Raw genomic sequence first — 19,796 nt, 5'->3', positions numbered from 1 at the left:
GCAGGGCAGGGATGGAACAGAACCACTGCTAACGGAGGTGGGTGGGGTGGGGTCGGGTGTACTGTGTGTGTGTGTGTGTGTGTGTGTGTGTGTGTGTGTGTGTGTGTGTGTGTGTGTGTGTGAGCAGAAAAGTTGTCAGATGGGATAAACAGGTCAGTTGTCCCGGGCCCGGGGTGAGAGGGGGCCCAGCATTGCATCCTCATTACATTATATGTATTGGACAGGGGGCCCTTTGTCTCCTGCCCAGCCAAAGCTGTCAGCGGCCCTGTGTGTGTGTGTGTGTACGTGTGTGTGCAGCACATCGGTATGCGTTTGTGTGTGTGTACGTATGGAGGGCGGATGACAAGTCAGAGTTGAGTCGAAGCGGAGATGCAGAACAGCGCTGGCCACTTCCAACATGAAGTTGGGAGGAGATGAAATTAAATCAATGACAAAAGACAACAGCACAGCACACTCACTCCACTTGGCTTGTCTTGTCTTCTTAAGTGCTTTTTGGCTGCACCTCTACCTCCCCCACACCCACCCGTACCCCTACCCCCGCCCCCACGTGTGTCGTAACAGCATTTGCGCACCACATTGATAGACAGCAGAGCGATCGGGCAACGATCGAACGACAACGCAGAGAGCTGTTATTCATCATGGTTGTCACATGGAGAGTCCTCCTCCCCTTCCCCTCCCTCCCTCCCTCCCTCCTGCCCAAATCAGGATGGGGCCAAGAATAACATGCTTATGGAGCTGACGTCTTCACTTTAGGCTTTATTAAATAACGGCACGTTTTGGGCTAGGCCGTGGAGGAGGCGGGGGCCCGAGGGCCCTGGGGGCGAACCCTTGGGTGGACCTACTGCGACCGCTGCAATGCTCGATGGTTTGTCATAAACATGAAGGGGGAAAGCGTTTGATGTCGAGGTTGTCTTGCCCGTAAACACCCCCCCCCCCCCCCCCCCCCCCACCCTCCTTGTTCCCCCCTCCTATAGCCCCCCCATTCCTCCTCTACCTGGTTTTAATTCAATAAGCTCTGGCTTCCATGATGGATTGCTCACTTGCAACATGAGGGTTTTTTTTCTTGGCAAAACAATGGGCGTTTCTCAGAATTTCCCCTTTTTTCCAATGACAGTGAAAAACATAAAGTGGAAATAAAGTTCCTTTCTTGGTTTTTTGTGTGATGAGCCCTTTGAATGAGCATTGTGTCGTAAATGTTCTTGTGTGTAAAGAGTTGGAGAAAGTGCAGAGGAGGCCTATTGTACCTTATCCCATTTTTCTTCCCTAAGAGTGTGTGTGTGTGTGTGTGTGTGTGTGTGTGTGTGTGTGTGTGTGTGTGTGTGTGTGTGTGTGTGTGTGTGTGTGTGTGTGTGTGTGTGTGTGTGTGTGTGTGTGTGTGTGTGTGTGTGTGTGTGTGTGTGTGTGCGCGTGCATGCATGCGTGCGTGTCCGAGTATTTGCTCATTTTCTTTCATGCAATGAGTTAGAGGAGCTGAGAGGAGGCCCATACCGTACCTTGTGGCAGTAGTGTACCGCAGAGACGATTTGACGAAAGAAGTGTCGCGTCTCTCGCTCGCTCAGCCGGCGCCGCTCACTGATGTAGTCGTACAGCTCGCCTTTGCTGGCGTACTCCATCACTATCACAATCTTGTCCTTGTTCTCAAACACTGCGGAGACACAAGACAGGAGTAGGTACAGGTTAAACAGATATAAGTAGGTTTACATTAGTGTTTATGGTCAAATGTCGCATTTGTCTTATTCACAATCACTCTCTTGCTTGTCTGTGTTCTCAAGCACTGCAGAAAGAAGGTATGACGGGGAGTCAGGTATGTACAGTCAGGTTAGTGTTTGCTATCACATATGTATTGGACTCTGTCGCTTCTCAAATAGAAGAAAAGAGGACACTCGTGAACACAGCATTTCAAACGATCAATCCCATAGTGCACTTGTCTCATTCACAATCACTTTCTTGTCTGTGATTTTCAAACACTGGAGTGACAGAAGACAATCGTGAATAGCCTACAGTATTTCAGTAGAAAAAAAGACTCAGACCTTGGCCTGACCTGGGTCTTTAAAAAAATACAAAAACCAACACCTCCCGGGAATGACATTTACCTAATTTGCTCCACAGTTAATGTGAAACACACACACATGCACATTTTACATTTCCATGACCCTCCTGCGGTGGTTGATTTATTTTCCCCCCTAAACATAAACACCACAGCCACTGCCACCACAACCAAGTGCACCTTATATCCCCCCACAAACAACCACCCACACACACACCAATCATGCCCATTGTCCCGTACCCTTACGCATACACAAACCCATACACTCTTCCAATGGGTTCTCAGCATGCCAATATAAACCGCCTGAAGCCGCAAACTGCTAAATCTGCTTTTAAGCAGCTAGTGCAGCCCCACCCAAGAAGGAGAGCTGGAGGTAGGAGAGTAGGGCTCAGGGCTAGGCTGGGCTGGGACCACAACAAAAAACAGCCCTGGCATTTTTGGCTTAGACCGGCCCCCCTCACATACAGCGCACAGGTCACTTTCGTAGTACGTATATCACGATTGGTTGGTCCATTATGGCTCAGGTAAAAAGAGAACGGAAGCCTGCCGGGAAAATGCCCTGTATGGCAGATTCCCAGTCCAGCGTTGGCTGCGTTACAGGGGGAGGTTAACCGCATCCTTGTGAGCGAGCGAGCGCTCCCCCGGCCCATGACATCAGCCAGAGCAGCCAGGCAAGCAGAGGCAGCCGCCCACATCACTCACGTGTCTGGCTCGGGCTCGGGCTTCCAACAACACTGCTGGGAGGTGCTGTGGCGTGTGTGTCTGTGTGTGTGTGTGTCTGTGTGTGTGTGTGTGTGTGTGTGTGTGTGTGTGTGTGTGTGTGTGTGTGTGTGTGTGTGTGTCTGTCTTTGTGTGTGTGTGTGTGTGTGTGTGTACGTTTGTACATGCATGTGTGTCGGCCGTCTTTCTTGGCAAATAGTCAAAAGGGGTTTGCATGTCCGAAAGTGAATATCTATGTGTCCGTGTGCTTGTGTGTGTAAGTTTGCGAGATTCTTAGTCTGTGTGGGTGTGCCGACGGTTAGGACATGCATGATGCTATAGACAACGTGTTTGTGATTCTGCCATACTCTGTAATGTCTGAGGTAGTAGTGGGAAATTAACTACCTACTTACTTCAAATACTTAAAGGTGGATGTGTGTGTGTGTGTGTGTGTGTGTGTGTGTGTGTGTGTGTGTGTGTGTGTGTGTGTGTGTGTGTGTGTGTGTGTGTGTGTGTGTGTGTGTGTGTGTGTGTGTGTGTGTGTGTGTGTGTGTGTGTGTTGTGTGTGTGTGTGTGTGTGTGTGTGTGTGTGTGTGTGTGTGTGTGTGTGTGTGTGTGTGTGTGTGTGTGTGTGTGTGCGTAAGCTTGCGTATGTGCATGTGTGTGTGTGTAAGCTTGCGTATGTGCATGTTTGTGTGTGTGTAAGCTTGCGTATGTGCATGTGTGTGTGTGTAAGCTTGCGTGTGTGTGTGTAAGCTTGCGTGTGTGTGTGCATGTGTGTGTGTGTCTGTGTGTGTCTGTGTGCTTTTGCTGGGCCAGGTCTGTTTCCCAGGACAGTAAATCAGTGCACTGCTCATCATGTCAGGAGACACGGCAGCCGTCTCTCACATTCCTGACCTTCCCGCTAAGCACCTTTTCACATGGTCCAACGAGACAGCCAGGGATATGTGTGTGTGTGTGTGTGTGTGTGTGTGTGTGTGTGTGTGTGTGTGTGTGTGCGTGTGTGCGTGTGTGCGTGTGTGTGCGTGTGTGTGCGTGTGTGTGCGTGTGGTGGGTTGCAACTAAGTAACCAAGGTCGGCCACAGTCAGCAAAGCACAGCTTGTACTTACTGCTGAATCTTTGACCCTGACATTTTGGATGTCTTCTTTACCAACTTTTGGCTATTTGCCCTCCTGTGATGAGGTTGCTGTCTATTTCTCTTCCTGTTTGATCCTTGACTACCTGAGATGGTGTCTCCTTTCTCCTCACGTACCAACAATGCTGTAATTCTGTCCCTACTCCCAGCTGTCTCTTTGTTCTTTGATATCCTTTTGCTAGCCTTTCATTATCTTTTTAAGACTTCTCATTCCATTTCATCCCCGACTACCTGAAACGTCTGTGTATTTGTATAACGTATGTAAACGTATGTGAATTCAACTCACATACCAACAGTGCTGAATCTGCCTCTGCTAGAAATGGTTTATTTGCCTGCCTTTAGCCAGCTTTTTTCCAGTTTATTGCCTCCATTCCGCTGTTTCATGTCTGACTACTTGAGACATGTGTGTCTTCTTCTCACATACCAACAGCACTAATTCTACGTCTTCTCCAACTGGTTTTTGGTCGTTTCCCCTCCTGTAGATTCTTTTCCTGTTTCGTCCCTGAGTATAGGCCAACCTGAGACGTGTTTCTCCTCACGTAAAAGCTATGCTAATTCTGCATCTATCTGCTCCTGTCGGTGCTTGCTTGATTACCCTGTGGAGCTTTGGCAGAGCTTGTAACCATGGCAACAAACAAAGGGTTGTCAAGGAGAAGGGTGACAAGCAGCAAAGTCGTGGGATGTGATGTGACTGTGGGGATGTTTTAGTCATCGAGTGTCCCCTCTACTCTGTATGTCCATAGTCCACTTTCTTCCTTCCCACTAGAGCACATTAGACATTGAATGACAATTGGGTACAATAATTTGCCATATAAATACATTTTGAATGATTAATTGATTAATTGATTGATTGATTGATTGATTGATTGATAAAGATCAGTTCACTTCAGTTTGCCATTCTGAAAAGCATATGGATCAGTCGTGCACTTTCATATTCTATAGTAGGCTACATTTATAATTTTTACCCTTTAAAAACATAAAATTTGACCTCCCTTGTAAGTTGCATATTAAGCCAGGGGGCCACACCCTATTTGGCAGAATGTGATTCAGCGCCACCCTGACTCTGGTTGGCTAGCGGAGTCGGAGAGGAGGGCGTAATACTAGCTGTGCTAGGCCCTCGTTAGCGTTGACCCTATGATCTCCTCCTTACCCCCTGAATGGGATAATTACCTGGCTAATACAGCCGCCATTAGACACAGGCACTGCCTACTGCCCTCCCCTGGCCTCCCCCTGCCCTGCTCCTGCTTTGTTCTGGAGAGCTTTTGTAGAGGTCTGTTAATTAGCACTACCCTATTGTCTGGGTGTCGCTAAGTGCACCAGGCCTATACGTGAGTGGTTGGGTTGTTTGTGTGTGTGTGTGTGTGTGTGTGTGTGTGTGTGTGTGTGTGTGTGTGTGTGTGTGTGTGTGTGTGTGTGTGTGTGTGTGTGTGTGTGTGTGTGTGTGTGTGTGTGTGTGTGTGTGATGCTCTCTGAATGAGTATTCTTGAACACCCCCTTGCACTAACACACTTACTTACATGTCCATTCTTGTGACATAGCTGACTCATGAGTGCAGTCAGTCTAATTATGCTGACCTCAAACATATCATCAAACCAAACCACTAGACAGTAGTGGTACCAGGCAGCCTATATTTACTGCAAGGGTGGGCAAGGAGCTATCACAAATTCAGATGGGTAAGATCTGTATCCTTATTTATTTACACATACCTGTGCAATATTCATGCACCATTTTCTCAGTGTCTACTACTATTTGGTGATTTGTCGCTGGGATCCCAGTGATCTCTCAAGGGACACAAGGATTTCAAAAGTTCCATTGAATCTATTCTATTATTTTCTATTCTATTCTATTCTATTCTATTCTATTCTATTCTATTCTATTCTATTCTATTCTATTCTATTCTATTCTATTCTGCCCTGTCTAGTCTAATCTGGGTGGTACACTACTTTGTAGGTCAGTGGAAAACACAGTATTTTTCCTGTCTCAGTCCATTTTGTTTTAGGGCTACAGCTTTCAGACTAGCGGGTGTAAACTGCTCTGTGAATGAATCCCAAAATGAGGTTACGGGGTTATGAATTATCCTGCTGGCGACAGACGGGGCAAATGAGCTAAAAGCGCCTTCCCTCGCAACATGCTGATGGAGGCAGAACGTGCTGGGCGAAATCAATCCTCTCCCTCACATCTGGTTCGACTTTGCCTCACACAAGTAGTTAAATGTTGACATGGGTGTTGCTGGATACACATTTTCTGTGTCTCTATATGTTTCCAGTCTTATTCTGGGGGCCCGCCAGCCCACAACAGTAAACACTATTTTAACAGAAACACCAGAAACCAGGAAGAGAGAGAGAGAGAGAGAGAGAGAGAGAGAGAGAGAGAGAGAGAGAGAGAGAGAGAGAGAGAGAGAGAAAACTGTGGCACTGGCATCACATGCAGACGACCAACATGTTGCTATATAGGGAGCAGCAAACTGACTCCAAAGCCCTGTTTTAAAGGGGGTTGTTCTCCTAATCATTCTCTCAGACTCCCCAAGCCAGGGCCAACCACAACACTCGTTGACTTATGACACTCCGCAGTGGTGAATATGGCTGCTCCTCAAAAAACACCCCGAGTTTAATGAACACGAAGACCGGCTCCTTTCTGAGACCACCAGGCAAAAAAAAAAGCAAGGCGAGGGAGTACTGCAAGTAGGCGAACGCTCTGTCAGCTCATTTGTAGTGTGCCAGGCCCTGACGTGGCACGGCAAGCGGGGGGAAAAAGTCTTCCACTGGGTGTAGCCAGAGGAAGAACAGGCCAGGGTAGGGTAGAGTGGAGCCGAGCACAGCACAGCACAGCACAGCCGAGCAGAGCAGAACGGCAAGGGCAGCCTTCCAGGCGGAGAGCACTGATTATAGGATCCTATTTCAGATCCGTCCCCCTGTATAGTTGGTTGCATTTCACATCCATTCTCTGTGTGTAGTAGTAGTAGTAGTAGGAGAGTCTGAGCGGAGGACACCCCAGATTCACTGATTTTGCCGTTTGACCTCCTTTCTCAGTTAATGAGTTTCCAAACTGGCTCTGCACTGCTGTACAGTTGGATTCTGTGTTGCCGGTGATTCATCAATCTTATCCTTCATCTGCCCATCATTGTGTGCCATAAAAACTGCAGACACATGGTTGCGTGCCGCATAGAGGCAAACATACATAAACAAATAAACAAACACAAGCATGACGTGCATAAAAATCCTCAATATATCATGCAAAGGAATTTTATTTGTTGGATTTCACTTCTCGTTGCTAGTTGGAGCATTGGCTGTCAGCCTTTGTTTGCTGCATGACTGAGGGCCCTTGCAGAGAGAGGCAGAGAGAGAGAGAGAGAGAGAGAGAGAGAGAGAGAGAGAGAGAGAGAGAGACAGAGAGGGAGTGAGAGAGAGAGAGAGAGAGAGAGAGAGAGAGAGAGAGAGAGAGAGAGAGAGAGAGAGAGAGAGAGAGAGAGAGAGAGAGAGCGCGCTCAACAACGACAGACAGAGCCTGGCAATATGGAGTCACTCTTAAGGCTGAAGGCTAGCCCCATTCACGGTCTCTGGGCCAGGTCTGGCTCGCAGCTGCACTGCTGTAAACATCAGCAGATGTCTTGGCAACGAGATCAAGAGGATGGATGGACGGGCAAGGGGAAGGAAGAAAAGAAAAAGAAGAAGAAAGAGGAGGAGGGGGAAGAGAAGAAGAAAGGAAAAGACAGAAGAAAAAAAAACGGAAGGGGGAAAAGACCCCTCTGATGTGGGGGAACGGGCGAAACTCAAACAGCCCACTATGCACACCCCCAAACGCACACACAGACACTTGGCTTGGATGAGCAACACCCCACGTAACGCATTCAGGCTGTGGAAGAGGTCCCACAGTGACATCTTCTTCTGAGAGAGTGTTTCAACACATCACACATCTGAGGGGACACAAATGAAAAACGGGACAGGGAGGACAAGAAGAAGGAGGAGGAGGAGGAGGAGAAAAAGAAAGGAGGAGTAGGAGTGGATATAGGAGTTATGAATGAAAGGATGGCAAGAGATACGTAGATAGAAGAAGGAGACCAACAATAAGGGACAGCGGTGAATAGCACACATGCATGAAAGGACAGCCATGAATGAAGGGATTGGGAGAGACAAACCCTCACAGATACAGAAGGAGGCAGAAAAGGCAATAGATAGCACACATGTATTAAAGGATGGGAAGAGACAGAGAGGAGGAGAGGAAGAGACGAAGAGAAGGAGAAAGAGAAGGAGAAGGAGAAGGAGAGACTTAAGAATACAGGGGACTGGGAGGGATATACCAGGCATGAATAAATGTGGTAATGGCGAAAGGAGGACCAACCTTCATAGATGGAGATGATGTGTGGGTGACGAAGGGACGACATGATCTCAATCTCACGGCGTATGTGCACCATGTCCTGCTCATCTTTGATCTTCTCCTTCCTGATGGACTTGATGGCCACCTGAGAAAGACAAACACACAAACATTACATTACATGACATGACATGACATTACAGCTAGTTGACATTTTTTACCCAATGCAGCATACACATTGGTTACAGTCCCTTCTAGAGCTATGTGGGGTTGGGTGACCTGCTCAAGGGCCCTTCGGTCATGGATGGTATGAGAATCGAACCGGCAAACTTCCGATTCCAAGACTTCATTACCATGGCTTACACACTGTGAGATTAGCACTAGAGGCCATTGGCCGTGCACAAAGATAAAAGCAAAGCTATTTTAAAAGATGTCTGCTTCAAAATGTCGAAATAAAAGAACCTTCAACAAAATAACTGCAATAAGTTATGTACACCACAAAAAAAAAACATTTTACGACTTCAATAACTTTTAGGCAAAAACAAAGAAATGAACCGGCTACAGTCAGCATCAAAAGGCCCTTTATGCTTGCTAAATTAACATCGCTGCAGACTGTAAAATTACTGTAGTTATTTTTGAGCCGGGGTGGATAAACACTCAGTAAAACGGCAGCGTGTGTTCAATCAAACTTTAATAAATGTGGTAAATGATTTCCAAGTGCTGCAGGTCAGCCCTGCGAGCGCTTGTTTGTGTGCTCTGCTCTTGTTCCATGTTCCATATTCGGTTCAGTGTCCCCTTTTGTCCCCTTGTCCCTTCCTCGGCATCTCCAAACGTCATGCCACCTCAGCTAACCCGCGTCCCAGGCAGCTCCCCAAATGCAACCACACAGGGCTGTACTTTGGACATGATGTTGCTGTTCAGCTTAAACACAGACATTAGGAGGTCTGGCGAGCCAAGCGGCCTTTTTTTTTTTGCAAAAGGAGTCATTTGCCCTGCGCGAGGGTGTAATTTCCACAGAGTCTTTTTGGGAGAAAATGAAGGTGCTAGCTTGGAAAACAAGGCAGCACGTGGTATCTATAATGGCAGGCCTTCTTTGTGCTCCTCCAGTCGGTTAGGCTACTTCGGGGGTGGCAAAGGGATTGCTCTCCTCTTTGTCATCGGGATTTCATGGCTTGGTGGCGTGACTACCCGTCTTCATAGTTTTCAGAGTCACATGGGTGTATTATCCATCCCAGAGAGTGCCATAGTGGCTCCCTAGCAATGGCAAGTGTTGCACTAAAGTGGTTTAAAACCCCTAAGCCCCTCTCTCTCTCTCTCCCTAGTCCAGAGCCCTCACCAAAGAAAGGCAGCTCTGAGAGAAGAAGGAAAAAAAGGAAAAATACACAAAAGTTACAAAAAAAAGTTTTCCATATCTGGAAACTAAGTCCTCATCCCGGTCAGTAATGAAAGTCACAAAGTTTTTTTCTTCTTTTTTCGTCTTTTAAATGTAATATGCGTAGTGGGGCATGTGCTTTTTTAAGCCTCCGTCATTCATCATCTTAATAGCAGCCTGGCACCGAGACCAACGCTGGCACTAAAAACCAATAGCTCAGCTCAGGTCATTACCTGAGTACATTTAAACACACACATGCATGGACATGAGCGCATTCAAACACACAAACACACACACACACACTCTCTCTCTCTCTCTCACTCTCACACACACATACACACACACTCACACACACAGACACAGACACAACACTGGTACATTGGTGCCAATATGTAGACTTGGGAGGGGGTACATAAATAAAACACATTGCAAAGAGGGAGGGGGGGGGGTTACACCAGACTCTTTTCCTGCTGTATGACTGACTGAGTGACTACCCCCCCCCACACACACACAAACACAGACACACACATTCAGAACCCCTTAAATAATTGTGCCCAGCGTGATATGAATCTTAATAGAACTCGGAGAGAGAGAGAAAGACACATGTAAATGATATAAGACTGAGGTACAGTGGTTCCATATGTGCCCCCCAAAGCATCATAATTACATAACAGGCCTCTACCTTGACTCAGAGACCCCCTGGTGAGAGATAGGACCAGTGGAAATTGCCAATGTAATTGGGCCGCCCGTGACACATTATATCTGCTTTAGGGACCTGCATGCATGAGAGACATGGATGTGTGTGTGTGTGTGTGTGTGTGTGTGTGTGTGTGTGTGTGTGTGTGTGTGTGTGTGTGTGTGTGTGTGTGTGTGTGTGTGTGTGTGTGTGTGTGTGTCATATGCGTGCGTGTGTCGTGTGTGTGTGTGTGTGTGTGTGTGTGTGTGTGCATTCAGAGGTGACTTCCTGGTTCCTTTAGAGGGTCCTCATCATCTTGTGTGCTGGCAGACTATAGTATAGAGATGGAAACCTAAGAAGTTAGAGCTATGCTTTTCAGACATGACAGGCTGGGGTGAAATACTCCTGCTAGCCAGGGAGGGAAGTTGGGTTGGGTTAGTAGGGGGAAGCCCAGCACGACTTTGGTTACAGTGAGGTCTTTGACTCACTAACAGTCATGATACACGCACACACACACACACACACACACACACACACACACACACACACACACACACACACACACACACACACACACACACACACACACACACACACACAAAGGCACATGCACACAAGTCATGACACACACACACACACACACACACACACACACACACACACACACACACACACACACACACACACACACACACACACACACACACACACACACACACACACACACACACACACTTGGAAAAGACGGATAGACTGTAAAAAAATCTCTTCCTCTGCTGCCTGCCTGTGTGACTTGACATACTGCCTTAATAAACTTGGCACATCAGGAGGCGAGAGGCTTTATTGCATGGAGACGACATGCTAACAAATGTGTCCTTTCAGGCACCAGTACCTCTCCTAACCCCGTATTATAAGGCATGCACACATAGGCAGGCCCGCTGTCAAGGGGGGAGACAAACGGGTCTGTCATCCCGGGTTCAGGGAAAGCAGGGGCCCAGAATTATGTTCCCATTACGTTTTATGTATTGCAGAGGGGGCCCTTTCAGATGATTTTGTCCTAGGCCCAGTTATAGCTGGTGGCGGCCCTGCACACATGCAACTCAGCCCCATCAACACACCACCACAGCAAAAGAAACTGGGTCGGGTCTGCCTTCACTCTTCACACTTGGCAACCGCTCTCTTCCTCGTGCCATGGGGAAAAGAGTCCTTGTTGGTATCCATAACAAGCGAAACACCAACCAACCACTTACATACACACATACACACACACACACACACACACACACACACACACAATGGCAATGAAATTATTCTGCACATCTATACTAAAGAAAAAAGCCAACCCGCAACTACCCAGACCACCATTACCTAAAATAAATAAATAAAATAAAATAAAATGTAGAACCGCAAAATCGCAGGATATAAACACGAGCCGAAATGGGTACCGTGTTTTCCTCTGCACGCTGACTGTGCGCTTGAGAGAGTCCGAGGTCCTGCTAAGCTCGGTCGTTATTGGTAGAGCTGACCTGTGCTGTTTTCCATTACCTCATGAAGTTACACACAGCAAAGGTATTCACCCCCTGCCAAAATGTACCGGCAGGCTGTACAAGAAGTCCTCAAGCAAGGCGCCCCCCTCCGCCATCCCCATCCACCCCCCCAGACTCCAAGGAGTGAAACCAAGACATTTGGAGAGTGCAGCCTTTGTGTGTGTGTGTGTGTTTGACTTGATGTTTTTAGAACTTCAAAGAACCAATATTGCGAATATCCTATCACCTTTGTGGGTGCTTAGTTTAAGATGGCCTTTGATGTCTGTTTATGTGTAGTGTGTGTGTGTGTCTCTCTGTGTGTGTGTAGTGTAGTGTGCACGAGAGAGAGAGAGAGAGAGAGAGAGAGAGAGAGAGAGAGAGAGAGAGAGAGAGAGAGAGAAAAGAGAGAGAGAGAGAGAAAGCGAGAGAGAGAGAGAGAGAGAGAGAGAGAGAGAGAGAGAGAGTTCTGTTCATGATGAAAGCAAGAACTCTATCAGCGGAGAAGGGGACAAAGACAACTATCCTTGCCATGCCTCTTTGTTCCTCTTGTCAAGGGGGGGTTGAGTCAGTGAGCGTGACAGTACAGCATAACCCCCCCTTCTCCAGCTGCTCTGGCTGGCTAGCTGCCTCACTTCACCCACAGACCCAGCAGATTATGAGTAGCTGGAGGTCATACTGTATTTAAAGCCATATTGCATATGCCCCTACAACCCCCCCCCCCCCCACCAAACACACACACACACACCACCACTTCTCAGCCCACACACCATCCCTCCCGTCATACCGTACCAGGTGTGCTAACGGGCTGTTTTGGAGGAGCTAATTTGAATGTCTTCTCCTCTACTCCACTCCACAACAGCAGACTTTTTCCTTCCAGCTCGTTAAAAGTATGGAAAAGGGGGGGGGGTGTAAAATAGCACAAGAGGTCTCCCTCTTCCCATGCCTTATTCATACCTGCATGAAAAATTGATCTGTGTGTGTGTGTGTGTGTACACATACATTAAATTATGGCAGCCTATTCTCTGTGTCTGGGCTAGGCATGAATGAATGAATACATGAATTTATGATGTGTGTGTGTGTGTGTGTGTGTGTGTGTGTGTGTGTGTGTGTGTGTGTGTGTGTGTGTGTGTGTGTGTGTACTGTAGTGTGTGGGGGTGTATGCATGTGCCTGTCTATCTGTGTGTGTGTGTGTGTGTGTGTGTATGAAATTATTATTCATTTCCCCATCATATCGCCTTGGGGGGTTAACAGCATTAAATCTCTGAAGAGCACCAGCTGCCTCAACACAATGACAGACAAGACACCAGTCAGGTCAATCACAATGGCACACAGTACGGCACGGCACGGCACGGCACGGCACGGCACGGCACGGCACACTCAGACTGAGACACCACCAAGCTTGACCTGATAACAAACCATTGGCACGCACTCATCAGCCTGGCTCATGCCTGCATGTTGAACTCAAGTTTGATTTATTTCGCCAGCTTACATAGAGTACATAGTATCATACGACCTAATGGGCCTTGAGGTGAGTGTCAAGCCAGTTCCCAGTCTGTCCCTGGAAGACCCCCCCCCCCCCCCATGTCCTCGACCTCCCCCCATTTGGAAGGATATTGGCTTTCAGTGTGGTGTTAATTTCCTGCTTTCACATGCTACTAACCCCCCACCCCCTTATTTAGCCCTTTAGTTGTCACCAGGGCCGCTGACAGCTTTGGTTGGGTCCGGGAAAGGATCCAATTCTGGGCCCCCTCTCTCCCTGGGCCCGGGACAAGTGACCCCTTTGTCCCCCCAACCTCTCTGCTTCCCTGGCTGTCACCATAACCTTTTTCTGGGCTGCAGTCCTGTCACTCCACCCCCCTCCCTCTACATCCATCCATCCATCCATCCATCCTTCCATCCATCCATCCATCCCCCTGAAGCATCTCATACATGTGCTGCCATACTCTGCATCCTCCACTCACGCTAAGGGCACAGCTAGAGCACGCATGAGGAGAGGAGAGGGGCTGAGAAGGCTTTCACATATGAGGAGAGGAGAGGGGAGGAGAGGAGAGGAGAGGAGAGGGGCTGAGAAACCTTTCACAGACGTAAATAGCACTCTGTGGAAAAGGCTTTCTCCGGTTCTCCTGACGGATGCATGCTCAAGTTGCTGTTGTGTTCATGGAATGTACCCATGTACAGTACGTAACCAGCAAACAGACATGTGTGTACAGCAAATACACACAGCCACAAATAAACACACAAACACGCCCACACACACACACACACACAAGACACATACACACACAAGGACACGTCTCCCAAAGCACCGCCAGCCAGCCACCTTCCGTCTGCACATCTCATCTGCCGTCTGGGAGGAAAGGAAGCAGGCAGGCCGGCCGGCCGGCAAGCAGGCCAGGGAAATCCATCCAGGTACGAGCATTACATAACAGTCTGTCTCTGTCTCAGCCTGCCATCACTTCCATCGCGATACAGTACGTCTCTACAGCACTGCTCCCGATGGGGTCAGAGGATTATGAACACCTTGTACCATGGAGCACCTGGCACAAACACACAAACATGCATACACACATACAATAACATGCATACTGTACACACACACACACACACACACACACACACACACACCACAGCAACAACTGGAGGGGGGGGGGGGGGGGGGGTGTTGTTGGTGAGGGGTGGAGTGGTGATGGTGTGGAGTGGAGTTCCTGTTGCCTGGTAGGGCTGCTTTTGCTGTGCTGTCAGGGCCTCCGTGTTGAGAGAGAGGGGGTGGCCATTAGGAGTTCCCTGTTCGCTTCATGGACCGCCACACCGCACGCTACATCCATCATCTGCCTGCATGCCTGCCTGCCTTCCCTGAGTAGTCTCCCTGCTCCTCCATCTCTGGATGTCTCCTCTTCTGAGAAATGTGCCTCCTCTTAGCTGAAGTTCCTCTTAGGCTTAGGCATGTTCACTGTCTGGCACTTCTCAAAGTGCAATACTATAAATGTGAGATGTTTGTTTACCAGCAAAGGAGGGTGGGTTTTTTGTTTGTTTGTTTGTTGTTGTTTGTTGTTGTTGTGATGGGTCTTGAAGATTGTGATATGGAAAGACTGTCCAGTTTTAGACCCAGTGGTCAGATTGGAAAACTCCTCTCTGCCCCCCCCCTCTCTCTCTCTCTCAGACACCCTTTCCCTGCTTCACCCCTCTCCCTCCCTCCTTCCCTCCCTCCCTGGTAGTAAGTAGTATATTGCCAGCTACCTCTGCTGCCGTGGTAGGACTCTTCAAGGAAAAGCTCTGTCTCCAAGATAGCGGAGGAATGTGGCGGGATTAGTGAGTCATTTCTGCTGAACTAACAAACCCTGGCAGGAGAGAGAGGGCCAGGGCCGCGGAACGTTTTTTCAAACACTTATCACCCGGCCACACGGGCCAACAACAACACCCACCACCACCAGTCGACCTCTCCGGCAGAGGCATGTAACGCACGGCAGTAAGAGAAATAAAAAAAAGAAAAATAAATAAATAACTGGACTGGCCTGGCTGGTCTCACTGTTTTCGGACGACAGAAATCTTTTTTTTTTTAAACAAGAAAAAGTCTCAGGGGCTCACGTTTCACGCCTGTGGCAATCCGAAAAAAGTAGAAACCTTTAAAAATGGCCACGCGGGGATATAAAAAGGAGCGAGGTTCCATTAGTGCACACCTCCTCGCTCTTTGCTAAATCAACGGCGGGTATTTTTAGATGACTTATCCAATGGTCACACTCCTCATCAGCCAGCCAGCCAGCTGCTAAAAAGATGGATATGAGTGAGCGTAGCACTGGCCCCACGCCCAGAAACACAAAACACTCTGACGTACACATAAGCAAGAGAGGAGAGCAGAGAGCAGAGGAGAGGAGATGATAGAGCAGAGAGGAGAGGAGAGGAGGAGAGAGGAGAGGAGAGGAGAGGATAGCAGAGGAGAAGAGAGGAGATGATAGAGCGGAGAGGAGAGGAGAGGAGAGGAGAAGAGAGAGGAGAGGAGAGAGGAGAGAAGAGAAGAAGAGAGTATGAGAGGAGAGGAGAGGAGAGGAGAGGAGAAAAGATGAGGAGAGGTGAGAGGAAAGAAGAGAGGAGGATAGCAGAGCAGAGGAGAGGAGGGCAGAGCAGAGCAGAGAAGATGTGAGGGGAGAGAGCACTTGGTGTGTGTGCCTCCAGTGGTTGGGGTAGTCTGCTCACCTCACCACACAAGCTGGTCATTTAACCCCTCCGCGTTAACTCGCCCCTCCACGTTAGCTCTTGTGTGGATATTTTGTGGGTGATAGGATCATGACACGACCCATAAAACATTCATGTTGGTATAACGACACACACACACACACACACACACACACACACACACACACACACACACACACACACACACACACACACACACACACACACACACACACACACACACACACACACACACACACCGCTTATCCTACTACAGTACACTACACGATCCCATAACCGCAACATTACCAGAGGGTGAGACCCGTACCATTAATATTGTATGTGTATATGTCGGAGAGAACGTTTATTTATAGTGGGGTGAGAGTGGTTGTGGGTTGGTGGATATGGGGGGGTCTCTAAATGTTAAGAGTGCTGGAACGAATGACTGATGGGCCGCACATCTCTGTGTGTACAAATGCACAAGTATGTGTTTATCGCCTTGTGTTTAGGAGACATCCATAAATCAAGATAGGATATGGTGGGTATGACAATTAAATGACATTGATTTAACCCTTTGGTAAATATATACTGCAGTGGCTCCCCTGTGGTGGCAATGTGACACTGTATAGTAAATGGTCTGACAGAACAACATTAACCTTTGCCAGAATGATTGTTTATGACAGCTTGTTTCAAGTGTCGCAAGAGCATCAACGCAGTAAACACATTCCACGGAGTGCCTAAAATGAATGAGGGAGGTTATAGTAGGAGGTCAGTGGGGGGAGGGCAGTGTGTTCATTCAGCCAACATTTTTGAACACCTCAGAGGATGTCAACACAGTCAACCGAGCCTCCCACCGCTGGCATGTGTCACACATGGAAAGTTCTCCTCATGCTGCCAGACTTGGGTGCAGGGGGTCAAATTCTGCCACACGTGGGAATACTTTCACTGACTGCTAGGCTATAGTAAGGTAGAGCGCTTCAGGGCTGTCTGGACCAATTACACAGCTGCAGGGGGGAGGTCGAAAAAATAACAAAGTGGGAACCCAGTCACGTTTTTTCTTTTGGAGTTGGCTGGTGATTGAACGACTCAGCAGGTGTTGGGTGAGGTGTGTGCAGACCCCATCATTGGGTACATATCCCTCGATCCGGCCATGGACAGATTCATGACTGAATGGCCACTGAGCGCATACACCAAAGCGGTATATCTAGTGCAGTGGTTACAAACCTATTCCAACTTGTTGGCCCATTTGAAATGTACACAAATGTTTATGGCCCACTTACAATGCAACTCAGATAAATAATCAACAGGAACACACATACAATTATTATTTAGATCTTTAGACAATTACTTCACGGCCCACTTGGAATACCCTTAGTTTGAGGCCCACCAGTGGTCCCCGGCCCACAGTTTGGGAATCACTAATGCGTGCATGACACACTGGACTGGCATAGCCCTGTATAGAGTGTGCCCCTCTTTATAAGGTTACGCACAGCTGTAAATCATCATTGGGCTCAAAAGGTAACAGACATGTGGTATTGACGTTTGCAAATTCGTGGCCCTCTATTTGTGGCCCACCTCGGAGACCAGTCTGTGGAGACTCATTTGACCTTTTCCAGCCTTCCATGTCTTTTCGCGTCATAAAGAGGGATCAATGGCCCCATGAATTTTTGGCCCCTGTGATATTTGCCCTCTTTTACCCGCAAGGCCACTTGGGATAGAGCGCGCGCGTGTTGTCGGCATTCCAGCGGCCCCAGGGGAGTCTTGGACATGGAGAGAAGGGAATCCCAAAAAGAGCGGCTTTTGTACCGCACACTATCCATCAGACATCTGATAAGTCAGTACTGATTACTGTGCATTAAACGCCATGAAAGAGAGCAGGTTGGAAGTATCTGGTTACGAGAAGCCCTTTGGGACTTGGCAATCTTACCTCTCGACCGGAGTGTCGCTCAATGGCCTTTTTCACTTTGCCGTAGGTCCCTCTTCCCAGCGTCTCCAGCAACTCGTATCGATGTTTCAGGTTGTGTTTGTGATGATGTTTCTTAACGCCCGAACCTCTCCTGCCGTCCCCGGCCGTGGGTGTTTCAGGCACTGGGTGGTCGGCCGGTGATGTTGCAGGCGACTCCCCCCATCCGGTCTTCCCCATTGAGACGCGCACTGAGTCAGACTCAACACGGGAGACGCTTCGAGGTGGAGATGCACAACCTGACTCCATTTTCAGGAAAGCTAATAATAATTCTTTCCCAGCGTTATGTTTTCTAATAGGAAAATATCGATCATATAATACTAAGATGTCTAGTAATAGTCTTAATAAATAAATAAATAACCGAGGAAATGGTTAATTATAATTAACATCTAAATCTAAGATTGTCTATGGATCACTCGCATTTGTTATATCTATTAGACAAGGAGTCTAGTCTACATAGCCGGCTATTACATTAAAATGGCTCGAATAATTAATGAATGGAATAGAATATATAACATTATAAAATGAACTGATTTTTATGAGTTGGCTATAAACGGACGGGTGAAATATACTTTACATGGCATATTATGTGTCTAATTGTAAGGAGCTAGCAATGGCAAAAATCAAGAATGCGACTTTATGTTGCCAGTGGCACCATCTGGCCGCTCGGTGTTGCAGAAAGCCCTCTCAGGTAGGTAGCCTATGCTACTTCACTGCACCTCTCACTATCGTCATTCGAAACAATACACTAAATTCTCAATTCATATCATATCGAGCTATCTTTCTCTTTCGTTTTGCGTAAACTGGCATGATCGTCCAGTTTGCCTTTGTTAATAAGGGCGTTGCATAGCCTATAATAATGTACCGTAAAATACAGCCAATATACCAAAGTCACAGCTAAAAACCTCAACCGTCATTGCCTCCCGAGAAAGCAGCGACGAAGCCGGCGTTCTGAATGTAGATGACCCTCATTTTGTCCAAAGCCCAGGTGTAACGTCAGTCATCTGGACTCTGTCTCTGCCGCGAGTGATCCATGCCCAAATCGATGTCAGACGCGTGTTGTGATCGGATTGAAAGCGCTCAGACGTTCTGGGTATTGCCATGTTCATCCTACTCCCCTTCTCGCGTGCCCTGTTCGTCTCTCTTTTTCTCTAGCCGTCTGTAATGTGAAAAGGAGAGTATGAAGAATGCGAGATGGTCGAGTCGGAGGCGGAGTTAAATCCTTCTCTCTTTCCCCTTTGTACTCAGTCTGTCTTGCTCGCTGATTTTTGGACTGCGGCTGAAGATAACAGGGCAGAGGTAACAAAGGCAAGTCAAAAACAGAGTTCGCGTGAAGAAAATAAATCAAAACTACAAAGGCTGGTTCAGGTTCAGCAAGACTTTGCGCATGCAGCTTTACTGCCCAATACGCATAGCATAGGCAACCCTTTGTACTGTACTCAGTTGCGCATATGGCACCTATACACCACTTTTTCTGTCGTGCGTAATGTGCGTGGACCTATTGAACTAACCTTCAGTTCACAGTATTTCATGATAACCCACATGCAGTTCTATAAAGATGTTTCAGTAATATAAAAGAATAACAATTTTCCATGGGGTGACCAAGGCTACAGAAGCAGCAAGTGGCTACATCAACATGGTATAGGTAGTACATGTCAAGGTCATAAAGCTGTGCAGTGCAACTTAGTAGACTAAAGTATTGGACTTCACTTCCCTGGCTACTGGATTTAATATTTCAATATAGGCTCAAAGGGGGAACTTTCTCGTGTTGACTGCCAAGTGCTTCCAGGCACTAGGGGAAAAAAAAGAAATGTCCTCGAGGCATTAATCTAGAGAGTCATTTTTTGTTTTCATTTGTTTGCTCCTGTTTTGGTGCGGTAGTCATTTATCCTCTGA

General features: G+C 47.8%; 1 protein-coding gene across 1 annotated transcript in view; it reads right to left on the bottom strand.

Annotated features, from left to right (window-relative positions):
* nuak1b (NUAK family, SNF1-like kinase, 1b) overlaps positions 1–19,333 on the bottom strand; it is a 29,030-nt gene extending 9,697 nt beyond the window's left edge. The window contains exons 1-3 of the mRNA XM_063197120.1: positions 17,865–19,333; positions 8,221–8,341; positions 1,494–1,645 (exon numbers count right to left, since the gene is read on the bottom strand). Coding sequence (XP_063053190.1) covers positions 1,494–1,645; positions 8,221–8,341; positions 17,865–18,149 — 558 coding nt within the window. The 5' untranslated portion in view covers positions 18,150–19,333. The remainder of the gene's footprint in view (positions 1–1,493; positions 1,646–8,220; positions 8,342–17,864) is intronic.
* Positions 19,334–19,796: the final 463 nt, after the last annotated feature.

This window comes from Engraulis encrasicolus, chromosome 4 (genome assembly GCF_034702125.1).
Source record: "Engraulis encrasicolus isolate BLACKSEA-1 chromosome 4, IST_EnEncr_1.0, whole genome shotgun sequence".
NCBI classification, from domain to species: Eukaryota; Metazoa; Chordata; class Actinopteri; order Clupeiformes; family Engraulidae; genus Engraulis; species Engraulis encrasicolus.
The sequence above is the reverse complement of the archived record's forward strand: the minus strand, read 5'-3'. Positions and strand labels throughout refer to the sequence as shown.